At 44.5% G+C, this 18,884-nt stretch overlaps 1 protein-coding gene and 1 pseudogene across 2 annotated transcripts in view; one reads left to right on the top strand and one right to left on the bottom strand.

Moving 5' to 3' along the window:
• tmem132e (transmembrane protein 132E) overlaps positions 1-18,884 on the bottom strand; it is a 999,351-nt gene that overhangs the window by 84,185 nt on the left and 896,282 nt on the right. For both annotated transcript variants that reach the window (XM_070857286.1, XM_070857287.1), the window contains exon 6: positions 11,644-11,849. In XM_070857286.1, the coding sequence (XP_070713387.1) occupies positions 11,644-11,849 (206 nt within the window). The remainder of the gene's footprint in view (positions 1-11,643; positions 11,850-18,884) is intronic.
• LOC139226886 (sorting nexin-18-like) lies at positions 1,469-2,829 on the top strand (annotated as a pseudogene).

Genomic DNA, 18,884 nt, shown 5'->3' with positions numbered 1-18,884 from the left:
ACAGATTGCATGCATCTGGAAGAAATGGGCCTCTGTGGGCAGAGCATTGGGCTAATTGCCCAACCTCTGCCCAGCGAATGCCTATGAAATTCTTATGACTGATAAAAGCAGGTGCAAGGCCTGTTTTTATCAGCGTAAGACTTTTAAAGGACAGAAAAATAAATTTTTTTCAGAAATTTAAACATTTAAAAACTTGTGAAATAAGGTAAGTTTATTTTTAGACCCTTTAAAATATGTAAAATCCTAACGAAACGGCACTCATCAAAGTCACAAATGACATCCTTTGTGACTGTGACAAAGGTAAACTACCCCTCCTCATCCTCCTAGACCCGTCTGCAGCCTTTGACACAGTTGACCACTCCATCCTCCTCCAACGCCTCTCCACCATCATCCAGCTGGGTGGGACTGCACTTGCCTGGTTCCATGCTTATCTATCTAAGCCTAGCTAGAAAATCTCCTGCAATGGCCTCTCTTCCCACTCCCGCATCGTTACCTCTGGTGTCCCCCAAGGATCTATCCTTGGCCCCCTCCTATTTCTCATCTGTATGCTGCCCCTTGGCAATATCATCCGAAAACACGGAGTCAGTTTCCACATGTACGCTGACGACAACCAACTCTACCTCTCCCCCACTTCTCTCGACTCCTCCATGGTCTCTAAATTGTCAGACTGCTTGTCCGATATCCAGTACTGGATAAGCAGAAATGTTCTCCAATTAAATATTGGGAAGACTGAAGCCATTGTCTTTGGTCCTCGCCACAAACTGCGAGGCTAAACCAGACTGTTCACAACCTAGGCCTCATATTGGACTCTGAAAATGAGTTTCCAGCCACATATCCGCGGCATAACTAAAACCACCTCTTTCCACCTCCGTGACATTGCCCGCCTCTGCCCCTGTCTCAGCTTTTCTGCTGCTGAAACCCTCATCCATGACTTTGTTACCTCTAGACTCCTATGCACTCCTGGCTGACCAACCACATTCCACACAACATAAACTTGAGGTCATCCAAAACTCGGCAGCCCATGTGCTAAATCGCACCAAGTCACGATCACCTATCACCCCTGTGCTTGCTGAACTACATTGGCTCCCAGTTAAGCAACACCTCGATTTCAAAATTCTCATCCTTGTTTACAAATCCCTCCATGGTCTCGCCCCTCCCTATCTCTGCAATTTCTTTCAGCCTCACAACTCCACGAAATGTCTGCGCTCCTCAAATTCTGCCTTCTATACAGTGGCGTAACTAGAGGATGTGGGCCCCAATGCAAACATAGATTTTTTTTAAATCACAGAACGATAGGGAAAAGTGCAGCCGGCGAGGGAAGACCATGCAGCCACCCCTCGAGAGAAGGAGTCCGGGGGGCCGAAGAGGGAGTTTAAGGGAGCCTGGACCGGTGTGAGGGAAGGTTTATGGGGTGGGGGTTACCGCGGGGTCCGGGAGCGGAGCTGAGACGGGTGCGGACGGCGGGATGATGGCACTCCAGATTCGGGCTCTGTACTATTTCCAAAGCAAGAATGTGGGCGAGATCTCGGTGTGGGAGGACGAGGTGCTGACGTGTACAGTGAGCACGACATCGAGGGCTGGCTGGAGGGGGCCAACAGCCGCAGTCAGAGAGGCCTCTTTCTGGCCTCGTACGTGCCAATCCTGCGGGCCGGGAGCGGGAGCAACGCTGCGCCTGGTGTCTGTGCCGGTGCCGCCGAGCTCCCCAGCCTCCCGCTATGCCCAACGTGCCGACCGGCGGTTTCGACAGCCCGGCGCCGCCTCAGTCCCCCAGCGGCTTCCCACTGCCGGCCTGCCCCGCCGCCAGCACCTTCTGCCCCCCGCCTCTCGCCCAAACGGGCAGCGGTGGCCTCGGGGGGCTGGTCCTGGTGGGGCTGCAGCATCAGGCAGCGGCGACAACGACGACTGGGACGATAACTCAACCGTGGCTGATAAGCTGCTGTCCGGGGGCAGCGGGGGAGGCAGTGGCGGGTTCTCAGATTTCGATGGGACGGGCCGTTATCAAATGAGCATGGGGGCTGGCGGCCGTTAAGTCGGGGTTCGATGTCCTTCTCCTCGGCCGCCACCTCCTCCTCCAGGAGCACGGCCACGGTTAGTAGGAACCTCAACCGCTTCACCTTCGTCAAGTCGGGCGGCAAGGCGTTCATCCTGGGCGTGGCAGCCAGCTTCGTCAAGGATGGCGACAAGATCTGCGTGGTGGCCAGTCCGCACGGTCCCGAGTGGCAGGAGAACTCTTACCCGTTCACCTGCTCTATCAACGAGCCCACCAAGCAGACCAAGTTCAAGGACATCAAGAGCTACATCTCGTACCGCCTGGTGCCCAACCACACCCAGTGCCCGGTCAACCGGCGCTACAAGCACTTCGACAGGCTGTAGGGCCAGCTGGTGGAGAAGCTCCCCGTCATCTTGGTGCCCCACATCCCCGAGAAGCAAGCCACCGGCCGCTTTGAGGAGGACTTCATCTCCAAGCGGAAGAAAGGGCTGACCTTGTGGATGAACCACATGATGAGCCACCCGGTGCTGGCCCGCTGTGACTCCTTCCAGCACTTCCTCACCTGCAACGACGAGAAGGCTTGGGAGCAGGGCAAGAGGAAAGCCGAGAAGGACGACATGGTGGGGGGCAACTTCTTTCTGACGCTCAGTACCCCGCAGAGCCCCCTCGACCTGCAGGAGATGGAGAGCAGGGTCGACGGGTTCAAATCTTTCACCAAGTGGATGGACAAGAGCGTTTTCCAGCTGAGCCACAACGCCAATGAGTTCGCGAAGGAGCAGGTGGTGGGCTCCCCTTCAGGCGAGGGCCCCAATGCCACTGCATTGGTTGCATTGGCGTAGTTACGCCACTGCTTCTAGAACATCCCTGAATTTAACTGCTCAACCATCGGTAGCCGTGCCTTCAGCTGCTTGGGCCCTAAGCTTTGGAACTCCCTCCCTAAACCTCTCCATCTCTCGTTTCTCCCTTAAGACGCTCCTTGAAATCTACCTCTTTAACTGAGCTTTTGGTCATCTGCCGTAATTTCTTCTTATGTGGCTCAGTATCAAATTTATCTGTTTTGTCTTATAACACTGCTGTGAAGCACCTTGGGATGTTTTACTATGTTAAAGGCACTATATAAACAAAAGTTGTAGCAAATTTATTTTTCAAAAAATTAAATCTTTGTTTTAAATAATTAATTAAATTCCATTTTGATTAATTTTAAATGTGATGTTTAAGTCTTTTTTATGTTTTTGTGGTATTCCCATTCATACTTATGGTGATTCCGTAGATATGGAACTCACCACAAGTATAAATGGGAATATCCTTACTTTGATTGGTTGGGCCAGCCCACGTGATCCCAGGGGCACTTGCGAAGTGCTTACCTCCCTGGGATACGTGGGCCTCTACGCAGGCCTTTGCATAGAGGCCAGGACCGAAAGTCCCCGAATCTTCTGGACCACCAGGAAAATTCGTAGATATCTTTCAGGTTGGAGGCATCCACCCGCGGGAATCCTCCGATTGCAATTTCTGCACCATTCAGATTTTGGTTTAATTTATATTATACTGTTGATATAAGGTCAAGTTCAAACACCAAAAGGGTTAACTCCTAGAGAATGTTGATTAGAAGTAGGTGGCATAGCAAATTGTGTACTTTTGCATGGCACATTGGTTTTGAGATAACATGAAGTTGTTCAGCACACTCCAGCGCAGTTTCATCTTAAGGTTAGAATGGGTTTTTCATTCAATACATCTAGCAGGGCAGCTTAGTTAAACAGGCTCACTGGTGCTGCAAACTTCCACACCTGGAAGGAATTCAATTAAGATGGTAAAGGTGATTGGCAGCTAGGCGGACCAATCCTATTATACAGTGTTGAGAAAGAGGGATTAGACATCAGCCTTCATCTCTATCTCTCTTTCTCTGGAGAAAGAGAAAGCATCTGAGGCACCAGGGGCACAGAGAGATCTTGCTCTTTAGACAACCAGAGGGAAACTAAGGGACACCACAGAGAGGTATGAACACGTATGGCCTGTCAAGAAAAGTCTAGCACCAGTTAGTGCAGAGAATACCAACTTGTAATTCAGTTTAGCCCATAAAAGAGGGAAAGTGCTGCCCTCCATAAAGAAGGAAGTAAAGCTTATCCTTGATTGAGAAGTCTAATGATCCACATCTCAAGGGCCAGTCTTCAAAAGATCAATGATTAGGGAGCATTGGTGTCATATGGATGAATTGGGGATGGCTTTCATGGGTATAGTTCAACTGATGGACAAGCGGAGGAGTCCCCTGCCTAGATATGCAACAGATTGCAGGAGATTTCTCATGCCCTGCAGAATGCCAAGAGATAGTGACAGATTTGCATTTTTCTGCAGCAACAAGGCACAAGGAGAAGACAGTAAGGATGTTGGTGGCTTCTGGATTAGCAGCTACCATTGCCTCAGTAGATATGCTGAGGGTCAGCCTAAACATTACACATGCACAGGGCTTCAAAGACCTGATTGGGACACTGACCAGTAGCACTTATGATTCTATGCCCAGCACCAGTATGCTGACTCTCTGGTTCGTGGCATTGTGCCTATTTCCTTAAGGCCTCTTGCAATGCCTGCACAGAAAGAAGCTTCAGACAGACCTTGGCACTAGATGGAAAAGGTTCTTGGAAGCTGATCCCTCTGGGACAGCTGCTTCTCTAAGACGAGAATCAAGTCAAGCTTCTAAGGCGTTGGAATAACCATTCCAACCACTCTTCGCTCAACCTCATCTCACTCTTCTGTTGCTTCTACTCCTTATGGCATTTTCAGTCTTCAGACACTGATAGTATCCCATATAATGCTCCCAAGCATCGCATCACTTACACTACCAATATTAGACCAAATGGACTACAATTCTTTTGAATCTTTGTTATTCTTCATCCGAATGGATTTCCAACAAATATTAACCACCTAGTCTCTCACTCTCATTTTCTTGAGGAGTCACAGCTTTATACCATCTTGTCCCTGCAGCACAATTTAATTCTTTGCGTTAATTCCTAATACACACTTAATTGACCAATATAAATGAAATAGACTTCTCAGCTAATTTAAAGCATACAGTAAAATACCCCAAACTCAAAGATTTTAGTGACATAAGTCTTCATCGACATAAGTGTTAATGATTTCAAAAGTTATTACAGTGAAAAGAGGTTTTTTCTAGCTGCTGTGATTTGATTTTTACATTTATAAAACCCTCGGGTCTAATCATAAGAGCTAACCTCATGCTTGAACACCATGAAATATTCTGATTTGACCCTTAACAATGCTGTCTGTAGAGAAAATCCAATTATCTTCAAAAAATGTAGAACTAAGAAGCGGCAATGAAGTTTGTCCATCAAAAAGAAAAGAAAAAAAAACTTCAAATACTTGAAACTATAGACGATTTTTTTTTGCCAAGATATGAGATAATTTAAAACCAGAGGAACAAGTTAATTAGTTCCAGCAGAGTTTTGTATAAGTCTGCATCACCTGAAGGCACTAGGTCATTACGGACTGAAGTAGAAGCAGCTACACGGCGAGTGATTATACGTCAACAAACAAGCAGACTAGGGTTTTCAAAGATTTATGTTTTTGTCTGCAGAGAATTTACTGCAATACTAATTGCTGCGGTTTGAAAACTGACGATGTGTGAATGTACTGGAGCATGTCTCAGAAGTACAAGTCAATTCTTTCTTGGACCCTGAATCTCTGTGTGGTTGCAATGTTATACAATAACACAGACAGCAGAATCAAGCCAGGCATATCCAAGCATCTTTATCAGTCTGTGAACTGTAAATGTCAATTTCTATATATCTCTATCTAGTTCTTTCTATAGAAAGAAGAACCTGCATTTTTATATAACACCTTATCACATCCTCAGTGCTGTACAATCAATGGATTACTTGTAGTGTAGACAAATGCAGCTGACAATTTTCACACAGCAAGGTTCCACAAACAGCAAGTAAATAGATAATCTGTTTTTAATGATAGAAACATAGAAAATAGGTGCAGGAGTCGGCCACTCGGCCCTTCGAGCCTGCACTGCCATTCAATATGATCCTGGCTGATCATGCAACCTCAGTACCCCACCCCTGCCTTCTCTCCATACCCATTGATCCCTTTAGCCGTAAGGGCCACATCTAACTCCCTTTTGAATTTGTCCAACGAACTGGACTCAACAACTTTCTGTAGCAGAGAATTCCACAGGTACACAACTCTCTGGGTGAAAAAGTTTCTCCTCATCTCGGTCCTATATGGCTTACCCTTTATCTTTAGACTGTGACCCCTGGTTCAGGACTTCCCCAACGTCGGGAACATTCTTCCTGCATCTAACCTGTCCAGGCCCGTTAGAATTTTATAAGTTTCTATGAGATCCCCTCTCATTCTTCTAAATTCCAGTGAGTATAAGCCTAGCCGATCCAGTCTTTCCTCATATGTCAGTCCTGCCATCCCGGGAATCAGTCTGGTAAACCTTCGCTGCACTCCCTTAATAGCAAGCACGTCCTTCCTCAGATTGGGAGACCAAAGCTGCACACAATACTCAAGGGGTGGTCTCACCAAGGCCCTGTACAACTGCAGTAAGACCTCCCTGCTCCTATACTCAAATCCCCTCGCTATGAAGGCCAGCATGCCATTTGCTTTCTTTACTGCCTGCTGTACCTGCATGCCTACCTTCAATGACTGATGTACCATGACACCCAGGTCTCCTCGTACCTCCCGTTTTACTAATCTGTCACCATTCAGATAATAATCTGCCTTCCTGTTTTTGCCACCAAAGTGGATAACCTCACATTTATCCACATTATACTGCATCTGCCAGGCATTTTCCCATTCACCGGACCTGTTCAAGTCCCCCTGCAGCCTCTTAGCATCCTCCTAGCAGCTCGCACTGCCACCCAGCTTAGTGTCATCTGCAAACTTGGAGATATTACATTCAATTCCTTCGTCTAAATCATTAATGTATATTGTAAATAGCTGGGGTCCCAGCACTGAACCCTGTGGCACCCCACTAGTCACTGCCTGCCATTCTGAAAAGGACTTGTTTATTCCCACTCTTTGCTTCCTGTCTGCCAAACAGTTCTCTATCCACATCAATATATTACCCCCAATACCATGAGCCTTGATTTTGCACACTAATCTCTTGTGTGGGACCTTGTCAAAAGCCTTTTGAAAGTCCAAATACACCACATCCACTGGTTTTCCCTTATTTTCCACTCTATTAGTTACATCCTCAAAAAACTCCAGAAGATTTGTCAAACATGTTTTCCCTTTCATAAATCCATGCTGACTTGGACCGATCCTGTCATGCTTTCCAAATGCGCTGCTATTACATCTTTAATAATTGATTCCAGCATTTTCCCCACCACCGATGTCAGGCTAACCAGTCTATAATTCCCTGTTTTCTCTCTCCCTCCTTTTTTAAAAAGTGGGGTTACATTAGCTACCCTCCAATCCATAGGAACTGAATCAGAGTCCATGGAATGTTGGAAATGACTACCATTGCATCTACTATTTTTAGGGCCACTTCCTTAAGTACTCTGGGATACAGATTATCAGGTCTTGGGGATTTATCGGCCTTCAGTTCCTTCAATTTCCCTTGCACCATTTCCTGACTAATAATAATGTTAGCTGAGTGGGGAATGCTAGCCAGAATACCGAGAGAACTCTCCGCTCTTCTTCAAATAGTACCACAGGGTCTTTGACAGTCGGTTTAACATCTAAACGAAAAAACAGTACTTCCGACAATGTAGCACTACCTCAATAAGGTAGTGAATTGTCAAGTTAGATTATGTGCTCACGTCCATGGCGGGGTTTAGAACCTGCAACCTTTAAACTCAGGAAAAGAAGGAAGAGTGTTACCAAACTGATACATTTTAGACTGAAGTTATTGTAACAAACAAATATTTATTATATTCCTTATTTGTATAAGTAAGAAATTTGGAAAAAGGCCCAGCATCAACAAATGTAATAACTATGTTCTGAGCCTGAATTGTGCATATACAAATTCATTGGATACATGGGAGAAAGGCTGCAAACTAATCAAAGGGTTCAGAAATTGTAAAATACAATTCTTAATTATGTTTCAACCTTGTAATACATCGATCAGTATAACTTCCCAGTGATCCACTGCAGATTATGTCAGTGTCAATCTATAATTGATCCCTAAGAGGTGCCTGATAGAAGCTCCCAAACACTGCGATACTTTGTGCAGCATCAACTGTCCATGTTAATGCCGATCCCAAATATTGATATCTTAGGAATTGTTGCAACAAAGTTTGTCTGACTTTCACGTAATCAGCAATAATGCTCACATTGCAGACTGTAAAATAATGGATCCCTGATTAAATTGACTGACCGCCAATGCAGATCTATCTACTTGGTAGACCCAAAGCACCTTTATTTGTTTGTATGAAGAGAGAGAGGAAACTGATTGTGGATTCATGCTAATTAATAAAGCTTTCGGCCCCTCTCATCCAACAGTTCATTCTTCAGTCATTAATCTCCAGAGAATTAGAGTACTGAACCCTGAATTAATGGCTATGAGTGAGTTTGTGGTTCAGTACTTCAATGACCGTTTAAAGCTCTCAGCCTGCTCATAGCGACCCCAATACACTTTTGTCATTGCTGGCCTGTATTGATCTTTCCTCAACATTAGGAAAATCCCAGCTAGACTAACAAAGCTGAATTTTAGACTTCTGAGCAATTACCTATATACAAATGTTTCAGCATTATCTCCTAGTAGTCCACAAACGAATAGGTTCACTGCCATTTTATAATGAGGTATCCAAATCATGGAGATAGGGTCATTTGCATATCTGGTACCTGCAAGGATGCAGTATCAGCTCCTGGCAAGGTCCAATCCAATCCATCCTTCCAAAGTAGAGCAACACTATAGCTGCTCTGCCTGAAGTGTTCCCAAAGCCCATAAACAGGATAAAGGAAATGTTTTGTTTTAGGTCTCTGGTTCTGTATCGAGCCACCCTAGCAAATGTAAGCCATCATCTCCAGGATTGATTATCATTTCAGTAAATTATACTGGCCTTCAGAACGCCTCAAAACAACTTGCACCAGGTATTTTAAGAAAACAGTTACAAAGAAATTGCACCCAGATTGTTTTATGTTATTGTCAGTTTTTTGTAAAATTTCGATCAGTGGAGATTTATGCTGTTAGGTTCAGTAACTGATTCCAGCCAAATCTCACGAATATGTCAAAAGTCAACACTGTCATAAAAATATAAAGGGGTCACTACACATCATGTACACAGCATGAAAATAACTTACGCAGCTGACATCACATTATTTTGTGCGGTCAGCTCATTTTAATAATTTCCATATGCTCCACGTACAGATTGGTTGGTGTGCACAGAGCACGGTGAGCTTGCAGGGCATGGCATCTAGCAAGTCAGCTGTTCTTAAGGGACTGCTACTCTTAAATAAAGCTGAGTCGCACATTTTCTATTGAAAGTTTTCCCAACAGCACTTCAGATGACAGCAAGGAAGGAAACGGAGAGAAGGACTGCACCTGCTGAAAATGCAGCTCTGGAAATGTTACTTCAGTAGCCACTGAAAAGGAGGGTTGATCTCTTTGGAGGTAAGGGGCACCTTCTGATCAGGATGTCTGTTCAAAATACCTGAGTGGAGATAGCAGATTGTGTCAATACATTATCCCACATCTATAAATTGTGGGAGTAACTGTGGAAGAAATTTTCTAGATCTGTGAAGATTGTTAAGAGTACCGATATGTTTTTGCTTACTTTTGGCATATGGCTTCCTAATGAATGCCAACAACAGTTTGGTGCTATATAAGGCAGCATATAAAGCATTGGCAGCTTTTCAGTTGGTTGGCACATGCACATACATGGCCAGGTCGCTGCAGGGCACATTTTGTTGCTGGCACAAAAATATGCATCTAATAAAGTGTCGGCCTTGGCTCAGTGGTAGCACTCTTTCCTTTGAGTTAGAATTTAGTGGATTCAAGTCCCATTCCAGAAACTTGAGCACATAATCTAGTTTGACATTTTAGTGCCATATGGAGGGAGTGCTACCCTACTGGAGGTGCCACCTTTTGGATTGGATGTTAAACTTAGGATCCATCTGTCCTCTCAGGTGAACGTAAAAGATCCCATGGCACTATTTGAAGAAGAACAGGGGAGTTCTGCCCTGTGTCCTGGCCAATATTTATCCCATAACCAATGTCATTAAAAAAAGACAGCTTATCTCATTGCTGTTTCTGGGACCTTCCTATGTGCAAAATGGCTGCCACATTTCCTACATTACAACAGTGATTACACTTCAAAAGCACTTAATTGTCTGTAAAGTGCTTTGCAATGTCCTGAGGTTGTAAAATGCACTACATAAACTAGTTTTATACTACAAATGCTTCTGTTCTTTCTTAAATTTGCACATAAAGTTAATACCACCAAACATGCTGACGGTATAACTGATGAAAACAGATTTCCTCAGACGTGTTTGGGTGTGTGCACTTGGATTTGTATACGCCAGATGACTATGCAAGGGTGGGTACTGTAAGATTACCTGAGGGGTAAACACAGATTCTTCTCCAATCCCTTCATATCCATCTCCAAAAACTACAATTAGAGAGATGTACCCAACAGGAGACCCAATCTCATAATTCTGATGTTGCATAAAGATACAGTTGGAAAATAGGGATCTGACAAAAATCCAAAAATGAAACAAACTAGGCCACAATAGAAATCAGAAAAAATAGAATGAAACTCAATGAGCAATGAATAATGCAGCAAAATTCTACAGATAAAAATGGCATTCCCATTTGAGAGTACCAGGTTTAAAATGCCTGAAGGGGTTTGCAAAGAAGTGCTAGTTGAAAATGGGTGATGAATGGCTTCAGGCATTCCTGGCCCTGAGCATGTGAAATGATGGCAATACTTTCAATCTATTTCCATAATTTTTAAGCCTTAATGAGGGAATTGCGTGAAAAGTGCAATTGCCCACTGCTCTTAAATTAGTACCTAGCCACAGTATAGCGTGCTTCAGGTGAGAAACAGCCCTACAGCTTGATCACCGCTCCCATCCAACTGCTTAATCAGACCCATATTTTTAAATCATTATTAAACTAATTATTTGTAACTGTTAATTCTTTTTTAAAAGAGTCATGATGATGGGACTTATTTTTTAAGAACTAACAGATCAACTGCAAACCAAATGGAAAGATTTACCACCTCAAATTAAGCTGTGTGAATATTAGATGTCAAACGTTTAACACATTTGTATGCAATTCCTCTGTCCATTGTTTTAACAGAGGCATTAGCTTATTTATTTTGAACTGGTTAATGTCTCTGTTAGAATAACAAACAATGGACTGGCGTACAGAATCATAGATTGTGCAGCACAAAAACAGGACATTTGGCCCTGCAAAGCTTAACGGGTGACTCTGCTTCATAACTTGTGTTACTATATTTGTAGTGCTGCTCCACTAATATTAAAACAATGGCATTTCAAGGACTGTAAATATGGAACAATGTGTACTATGCCCTGAGAACATATTTCTGTCACAGGAATTTCTGTTGAATGTATGCAGTCAATAGGATTTTCCCTTTTTTCTCTGTTCCACTAGCAAAAGGAGTCATATAGAGATACACATTTTAGTGAGGTTGATGGTAAAATGTAAATGGATTCAGGCTACTCACCTTCTGTCGGGGAGGATGGGCACCCTCCAGCCTTTCACTTGACTTAGTTTGCCATCTGACAATTCAATCTGCAGAGGAAGCTTTGGTACCCAAACTGTCAGCTCTAGTGGGGCACTCAAGTGTTCATAGTTGAAAATAATCCGTGCATTCATTGAGCCTCGAGATTCCTTGCCACTCACAAACACATAGTCACAGCCTTTGGAGACCTATGTGAAAGCAGAATAATTTGAATCAATAGAAATCTGCACAAAGAGGAGTTCTGAACCAAATGACTAAATTATAGTCCAGAAGAATCCAGTATTCGATCCTAAAATAAACTAGCTAAATCTCCTACGTATTGACGTATCGACACAGACACAACCAATAGATTCATTTGGTTCTGAATGTCTCATGGTACTTTTTTAATTTCAAAGATGATGAGGAGAGCACTGGCATTGATGTAAACCTTTCTACATGTTTATTAATCATTCTAAATGACCAAATCTCTTCAGCAAACTGGGAGCAAATTTTGGGTTATTCCATCAGGATCTGTAACAATTAGACAAATAATAAAAAAGCTTACCAGTAGAATTTGAAAACTGGAAGTCCTATCTTTATAAAATTGGAAGGCACAGTTAGAATTACCTGAATAATGAAATGTGCTAACTTGACCCAGTTCATATCCTCATTCACTGAAACTAAAGCACTGCATATCCTAACACTTTCTATTGAGCCAGTGGAACACCCTTCTGCTGTGAAGTACTCCAGTTAGTAGTTTGTTTAAGAACTGAAAGAAATTCATGTACTGTAATGGCTGTAAAACAGGAATTGTAATGTTACTATATTTGTATAAAACTTGCCTGGAGATTCTTAATCAAATGCATGCAATAGAGATTTATACGCACTAAAACTGATTATATTTTCTAGGTATTAAACCGCCCAACTGTTTTTTAAATCAGATTTACTATGTGCTGTCTGATAGTTTGAAACAAGTGGAAAAGCTGCTAAAGCAGTCTGACTGTGGGGTAGAATTTACAATTGGCACTATTCTTTCTTAATGCTCAACACTTTTGTACCTAATTCCTCTCGGTGGTATTTAATGCTGGGAGAACCCACTTCAAGGATTTTAAGCCGATTAACAATAATGACTAGGAATTTGGATTTTGTTACTGCGGAGAAGGTAATCACAGGATTTGAAGCTCAAAGTCAGGTTGTGATGGGGAGGGGGTGGGGTACTGCTGTAGTGAGAGCACTGAACCTGATAATGTGTGGTACATTACATAGATCATAGGCGGTCCCTCGAAACGAGGATGACTTGCTTCCACACCAAAAAAGGATGAGTTCACAGATGTTTCTATGAAGGACCCGAACTACATCATCAAAGGTGGAAGATGCCTGTGCGTGGATCTTTTTAATGGGAGGTGGCTGTTGCACACCAGCCACGACACAGGCTTGACAGAACTAAGTCTTGGTCCAGTGGCAAGGATTACCCAAGACAACTGGAGACCAGCTCTGCTGCACGGACCTAGCGCGCACACAAATCGCAATGTAGGCTGGCCCGTGCTGCCCTTGGGCCCCTGGCCCCGAACCCACGCCTCCCCTGGGCCCCGATCACGTCCCTCTACAGTCTCTTGCCGCTCCTTCGCCCTGACCTCGCCGCTCCTGTTGTACCTGCCCACGCTCCGATCACCGACCTGGACCTTGATGACATCACTCTTCGCTGCCGTCGCCCTCCTGCACTAGCTCGTGCTGCTCCCTGAAGTAGTATACCTCCACACTGCTCCCCGGGTCCTCCACGCCACTCCCCGAGGCTTCCACGCCGCTCCGAGGCCTCCACGCCAGTCCTTTTATGGTCCCAACCTGCCGCTGGTGTTCTCACGCAGGTTGGGGCCACCACGCTGCTCCCAGATGCCTCCACGCCACTCCTTTTATGGCCCCGACCTGCCGCTGGTGTTCTCACGCAGGTCGTGGCCTCCACACACATAGACACTCCCCCAGACACAAACTCCCCCCCACACACACACACTCCCCCCTCCCCCACACACACTCCCCCCTCCCCCACACACACTTCCCCCCCCAACACACACTCCTCTCCCCCGTCCACACACACACACAAACACACTCCCCACCCACACACACACACACTCCCCTCCCCCCCACACACACACACTCCCCCCCCAGACACACTCCTCCCCCCCCACACACACACTCGTCCCCCCCACACACACATACACTCCCCCCACACACACTCCTCCCCCATCCCCAACACACACACACACACTCCCCCCCCCACACACACACACACACACACACTCCCCCCCCCTCGCCACACACACACACACACACACACACACACTCCCCCCCCACACACACACACACACATACTCCCCCCCCACACACACTCCCTCCCCCACACACGCACACACACTCCCCCCCACCTCGCCACACACACACACACTCCCCCCCCCACACACACACACACTCCCCTCCCACACACACACACACACACACACACACACTCCCCCCCCCACACACACACACACACTCCCCCCCCCCCACACACACACACACACACTCCCCCCCCACACACACACTCACTCCCCCCCCCCACACACACACACACACACTCCTCCCCCCAACACACACACTCCCCCCCCACACACACACTCCCCCCCCCCCACACACACACTCACTCCCCCCCCACACACACACTCCTCCCCCCACACACACACTCACTCCCCCCCCACACACACACACACACTCCCCCCCCCCCCCCCACACACACACACACACTCCCTTCCCACACTCACACAATAAATCATTGTACTCTCTGACTCACATAAAGCAATGCCATGGGAGATCTACTGGTGGTATTTAAAAAGTCCTGCGCCGATTGCACTTGAAAGTGACACAAATACCAAGTTTCTATCACACTGGTACCTGCTTGGTTGAAGCATAATATTTATAATATGGCAGCATATCCCAATTGAACAAGTACAGGTTTACTAATAACCTAGTAGAATCTAAACAAATTATTACCAAAGAGACAGTAAAGTGCTTACATAAGAACATAAGAACATAAGAATTAGGAACAGGAGTAGGCCATCTAGCCTGCTCCGCCATCAACAAGATCATGGCTGATCTGGCCGTGGACTCAGCTCCACTTACCCGCCCGCTCCCCGTAACCTTTAATTCCCTTATTGGTTAAAAATCTATTTATCTGTGATTTGAATACATTCAATGAGCTAGCCTCAACTGCTTCCTTGGGCAGAGAATTCCACAGATTCACAACCCTCTGGGAGAAGAAATTCCTTCTCAACTCGGTTTTAAATTGGTTCCCCCCGTATTTTGAGGCTGTGCCCCCTAGTTCTAGTCTCCCCGACCAGTGGAAACAACCTCTCTGCCTCTATCTTGTCTATCCCTTTCATTATTTTAAATGTTTCTATAAGATCACCCATCATCCTTCTGAACTCCAACGAGTCAAGACCCAGTCTACTCAATCTATCATCATAAGGTAACCCCCTCATCTCCGGAATCAGCCTAGTGAATCGTCTCTGTACCCCCTCCAAAACTAGTATATCCTTCCTTAAGAAAGGTGACCAAAACTGCAGGCAGTATTCCAGGTGCGGCCTCACCAATACCCTGTACAGTTGCAGCAGGACCTCCCTGCTTTTGTACTCCATCCCTCTCGCAATGAAGGCCAACATTCCATTCGCCTTCCTGATTACCTGCTGCACTTGCAAACTAACTTTTTGGGATTCATGCACAAGGACCTCCAGGTCCCTCTGCACCGCAGCATGTTGTAATTTCTCCCCATTCAAATAATATTCCCTTTTACTGTTTTTTTTCCCAAGGTGGATGACCTCACATTTTCCGACATTGTATTCCATCTGCCAAACCTTAGCCCATTCGCTTAACCTATCTAAATCTCTTTGCAGCCTCTCTGCGTCCTCTACACAACCCGCTTTCCCACTAATCTTTGTGTCATCTGCAAATTTTGTTGCACTACACTCTGTCCCCTCGTCCAGGTCATCTATGTATATTGTAAACAGTTGTGGTCCCAGCACCGATCCCTGTGGCACACCACTAACCACCGATTTCCAACCCGAAAAGGACCCATTTATCCCGACTTTCTGCTTTCTTTAGCTAGCCAATTCTCTATCCATGCTAATACATTTCCTCTGAGTCTGCGTACCTTTATCTTCTGCAGTAACCTTTTGTGTGGCACCTTATCGAATGCCTTTTGAAAATCTAAATACACTACATCCATCGGTACACCTCTATCCACCATGCTCGTTATATCCTCAAAGAATTCCAGTAAATTAGTTAAACATGATTTCCCCTTCATAAATCCATGTTGCGTCTGCTTGATTGCACTATTTCTATCTAGATGTCCTGCTATTTCTTCCTTAATGATAGCTTCAAGCATTTTCCCCACTACAGATGTTAAATTAACCGGCCTATAGTTACCTGTCTTTTGTCTGCCCCCTTTTTTAAACAGAGGCATTACATTAGCTGCTTTCCAATCTGCTGGTACCTCCCCAGAGTCCAGAGAATTTTGGTAGATTATAACGAATGCATCGGCTATAACTTCCGCCATCTCTTTTAATACTCTCGGATGCATTTCATCAGGACCAGGGGACTTGTCTACCTTGAGTCCCATTAGCCTGTCCAGCACTACCCCCCTAGTGATAGTGATTATCTCAAGGTCCTCCCTTCCCACATTCCCGTGACCAGCAATTTTTGGCATGGTTTTTGTGTCTTCCACTGTGAAGACCGAAGCAAAATAATTGTTTAAGGTCTCAGCCATTTTCACATTTACCATTATTAAATCCCCCTTCTCATCTTCGAAGGGACCAACATTTACTTTAGTCACTCTCTTCCGTTTTATATATCGGTAAAAGCTTTTACTATCTGTTTTTATGTTTTGCGCAAGTTTACTTTCGTAATCTATCTTTCTTTTCTTTATTGCTTTCTTAGTCATTCTTTGCTGTCGTTTAAAATTTTCCCAATCTGCTAGTTCCCCACTAACCTTGGTCACCTTATACGCATTGGTTTTTAATTTGACACTCTCCTTTATTTCCTTGGTTATCCACGGCTGGTTATCCCTTCTCTTACCGCCCTTCTTTTTCACTGGAATATATTTTTGTTGAGCACTATGAAAGAGCTCCTTAAAAGTCCTCCACTGTTCCTCAATTGTGCCACCGTTTAGTCTGTGTTTCCAGTCTACTTTAGCCAACTCTGCCCTCATCCCACTGTAGTCCCCTTTGTTTAAGCATAGTATGCTCGTTTGAGACACTACTTCCTCACCCTCAATCTGTATTACAAATTCAACCATACTGTGATCACTCATTCCTAGAGGATCTTTTACTAGGAGATCGTTTATTATTCCTGTCTCATTACACAGGACCAGATCTAAGATAGCTTGCTCCCTTGTAGGTTCTGTAACATACTGTTCTAAGAAACAATCCCATATGCATTCTATGAATTCCGCCTCACAGCTACCCCGTGCGATTTGGTTTGACCAATCGATATGTAGGTTAAAATCCCCCATGATTACTGTCGTTCCTTTTTCACGTGCCTCCATTATTCCCTTCATTATTCCCCGCCCCACCATGAAGTTATTATTTGGGGGCCTATAAACTACGCCCACCAGTGACTTTTTCCCCTTACTATCTCTAATCTCCACCCACAATGATGGGTAGAACTCCGGTAGAAGATGGTTGAAACTTCTTTGGGAGGTGCTTCTCCAGTTTCTTGATCCCCCCCCCCGCAACACTTCCAGGATTTCCTGCTGGGAGTGAGAGGGGACATACAATATGTCTGCTGATATATGGACAAGTGGACTGTAATGCTATGTAAATGATGGAAATACATCATCTGACGTATTTTCTGTCATTTGCACCAAAGCAACATTGGATGCTTAATCATCCTTGGCGTGCAGTACTACAATGGGTGCTTGAGGAGCTGTTTAAAATTGTAATGGCCAAAAAGCCTATAAGTGGAGCGATCAAAAACATAGGTTACGGTGCTGTTTTCAGAATCTTCAAATTTTTACAATGAAGCAGAGAGTCTGCCACCCACGCGACAACAAATTATGCCCTACTTTCCAATGCAACACCAATTTATGCCCTTCCCACACAACACCAATTTATGCCCTTCCCACACACCAATTTATGTCCCCGCTTCCTCCCATGGGCTTTCCAGCAGATTCCTGCTCAAAAATGAAAATTACCTTCAGAACAGAACATTGACCAGGATCAGATGCACATCGTTGCAGTGAGCAGAAGTGCCACCCGACCAAAGATATGCAGGGTTTCACCAAAAAGCGCTTAATTGTGGCCCTTATCTCCAGGTTAAACACAAGTCTACTTTAACAGCAACATAATACAATGGGCCAGATTTTGCGGCAGAAATAACGGTGAGCATAAAAGCATTCATCATTAATAAAGTGTAAATCGGATAGCACATGTGCAGTTAAATGCATAAATCAGGAAGTTGCTGTCCGAGTTGCCCTGTTCCTCCACAAGATAAGCAATAACAGTATCTCGCTGAGAGACTCGGCATTGAAGTACATGGAACAGCATGAAATTGCTGAACTTATGTAATTTATATACATTAACTCACCAGAACAAGTTAGGATATATCTGTTCCAGTGTAAGTAAATTTTTAACAGCATGTAAGTCTTAATTACTGCCAAACAACCTCTCTGGCACTGAAAATTAACTTTTACAAGGGTGGAGTCTCATTCCTTTCAGATTTTAATTATTGTTCGAGATTTTTAAAAATTAAAACATTTAAATAACTTTATTTTTACTTTTCTTTCTGTCTCTATTGTCTCTCTCTTAATCCCATCTTTTTTCTCTCTGTATTTTGCTTTCCGTACCTGATTTTACATTAAATTAATTATGCTGACACTTTAGTTCAGACTCTGCGCTCAATAACGATTCTTCAATCTAATCGGTTCACACAGGGCCCAGATCCCCTGTAGAGCACACTGTGCTGAAATGGCTTATTAATTACAGCAAGTTCCAGTGCAAAATCCCATGTGAGCAAGTGAAATGAACGCTGACACCGCCAGTGATAGCCAATGCATGATGTAATGCTCCTCTTCTTACAAAACAGCATATCCTCCAACATGCCATAGGAAAATCCAACAGGGGATCTGTTAGTTTATTCTGAATTTTATTTGCTTTGATAATGTACAACATCCTAAACACAAAAACATATTTACCGTACAAAGCTGCAGACGATTTAATTTT

Source organism: Pristiophorus japonicus, chromosome 16 (genome assembly GCF_044704955.1).
Source record: "Pristiophorus japonicus isolate sPriJap1 chromosome 16, sPriJap1.hap1, whole genome shotgun sequence".
In the NCBI taxonomy this organism is placed as follows: domain Eukaryota; kingdom Metazoa; phylum Chordata; class Chondrichthyes; family Pristiophoridae; genus Pristiophorus; species Pristiophorus japonicus.
This window is presented reverse-complemented; position numbering and strand designations above follow the sequence as displayed.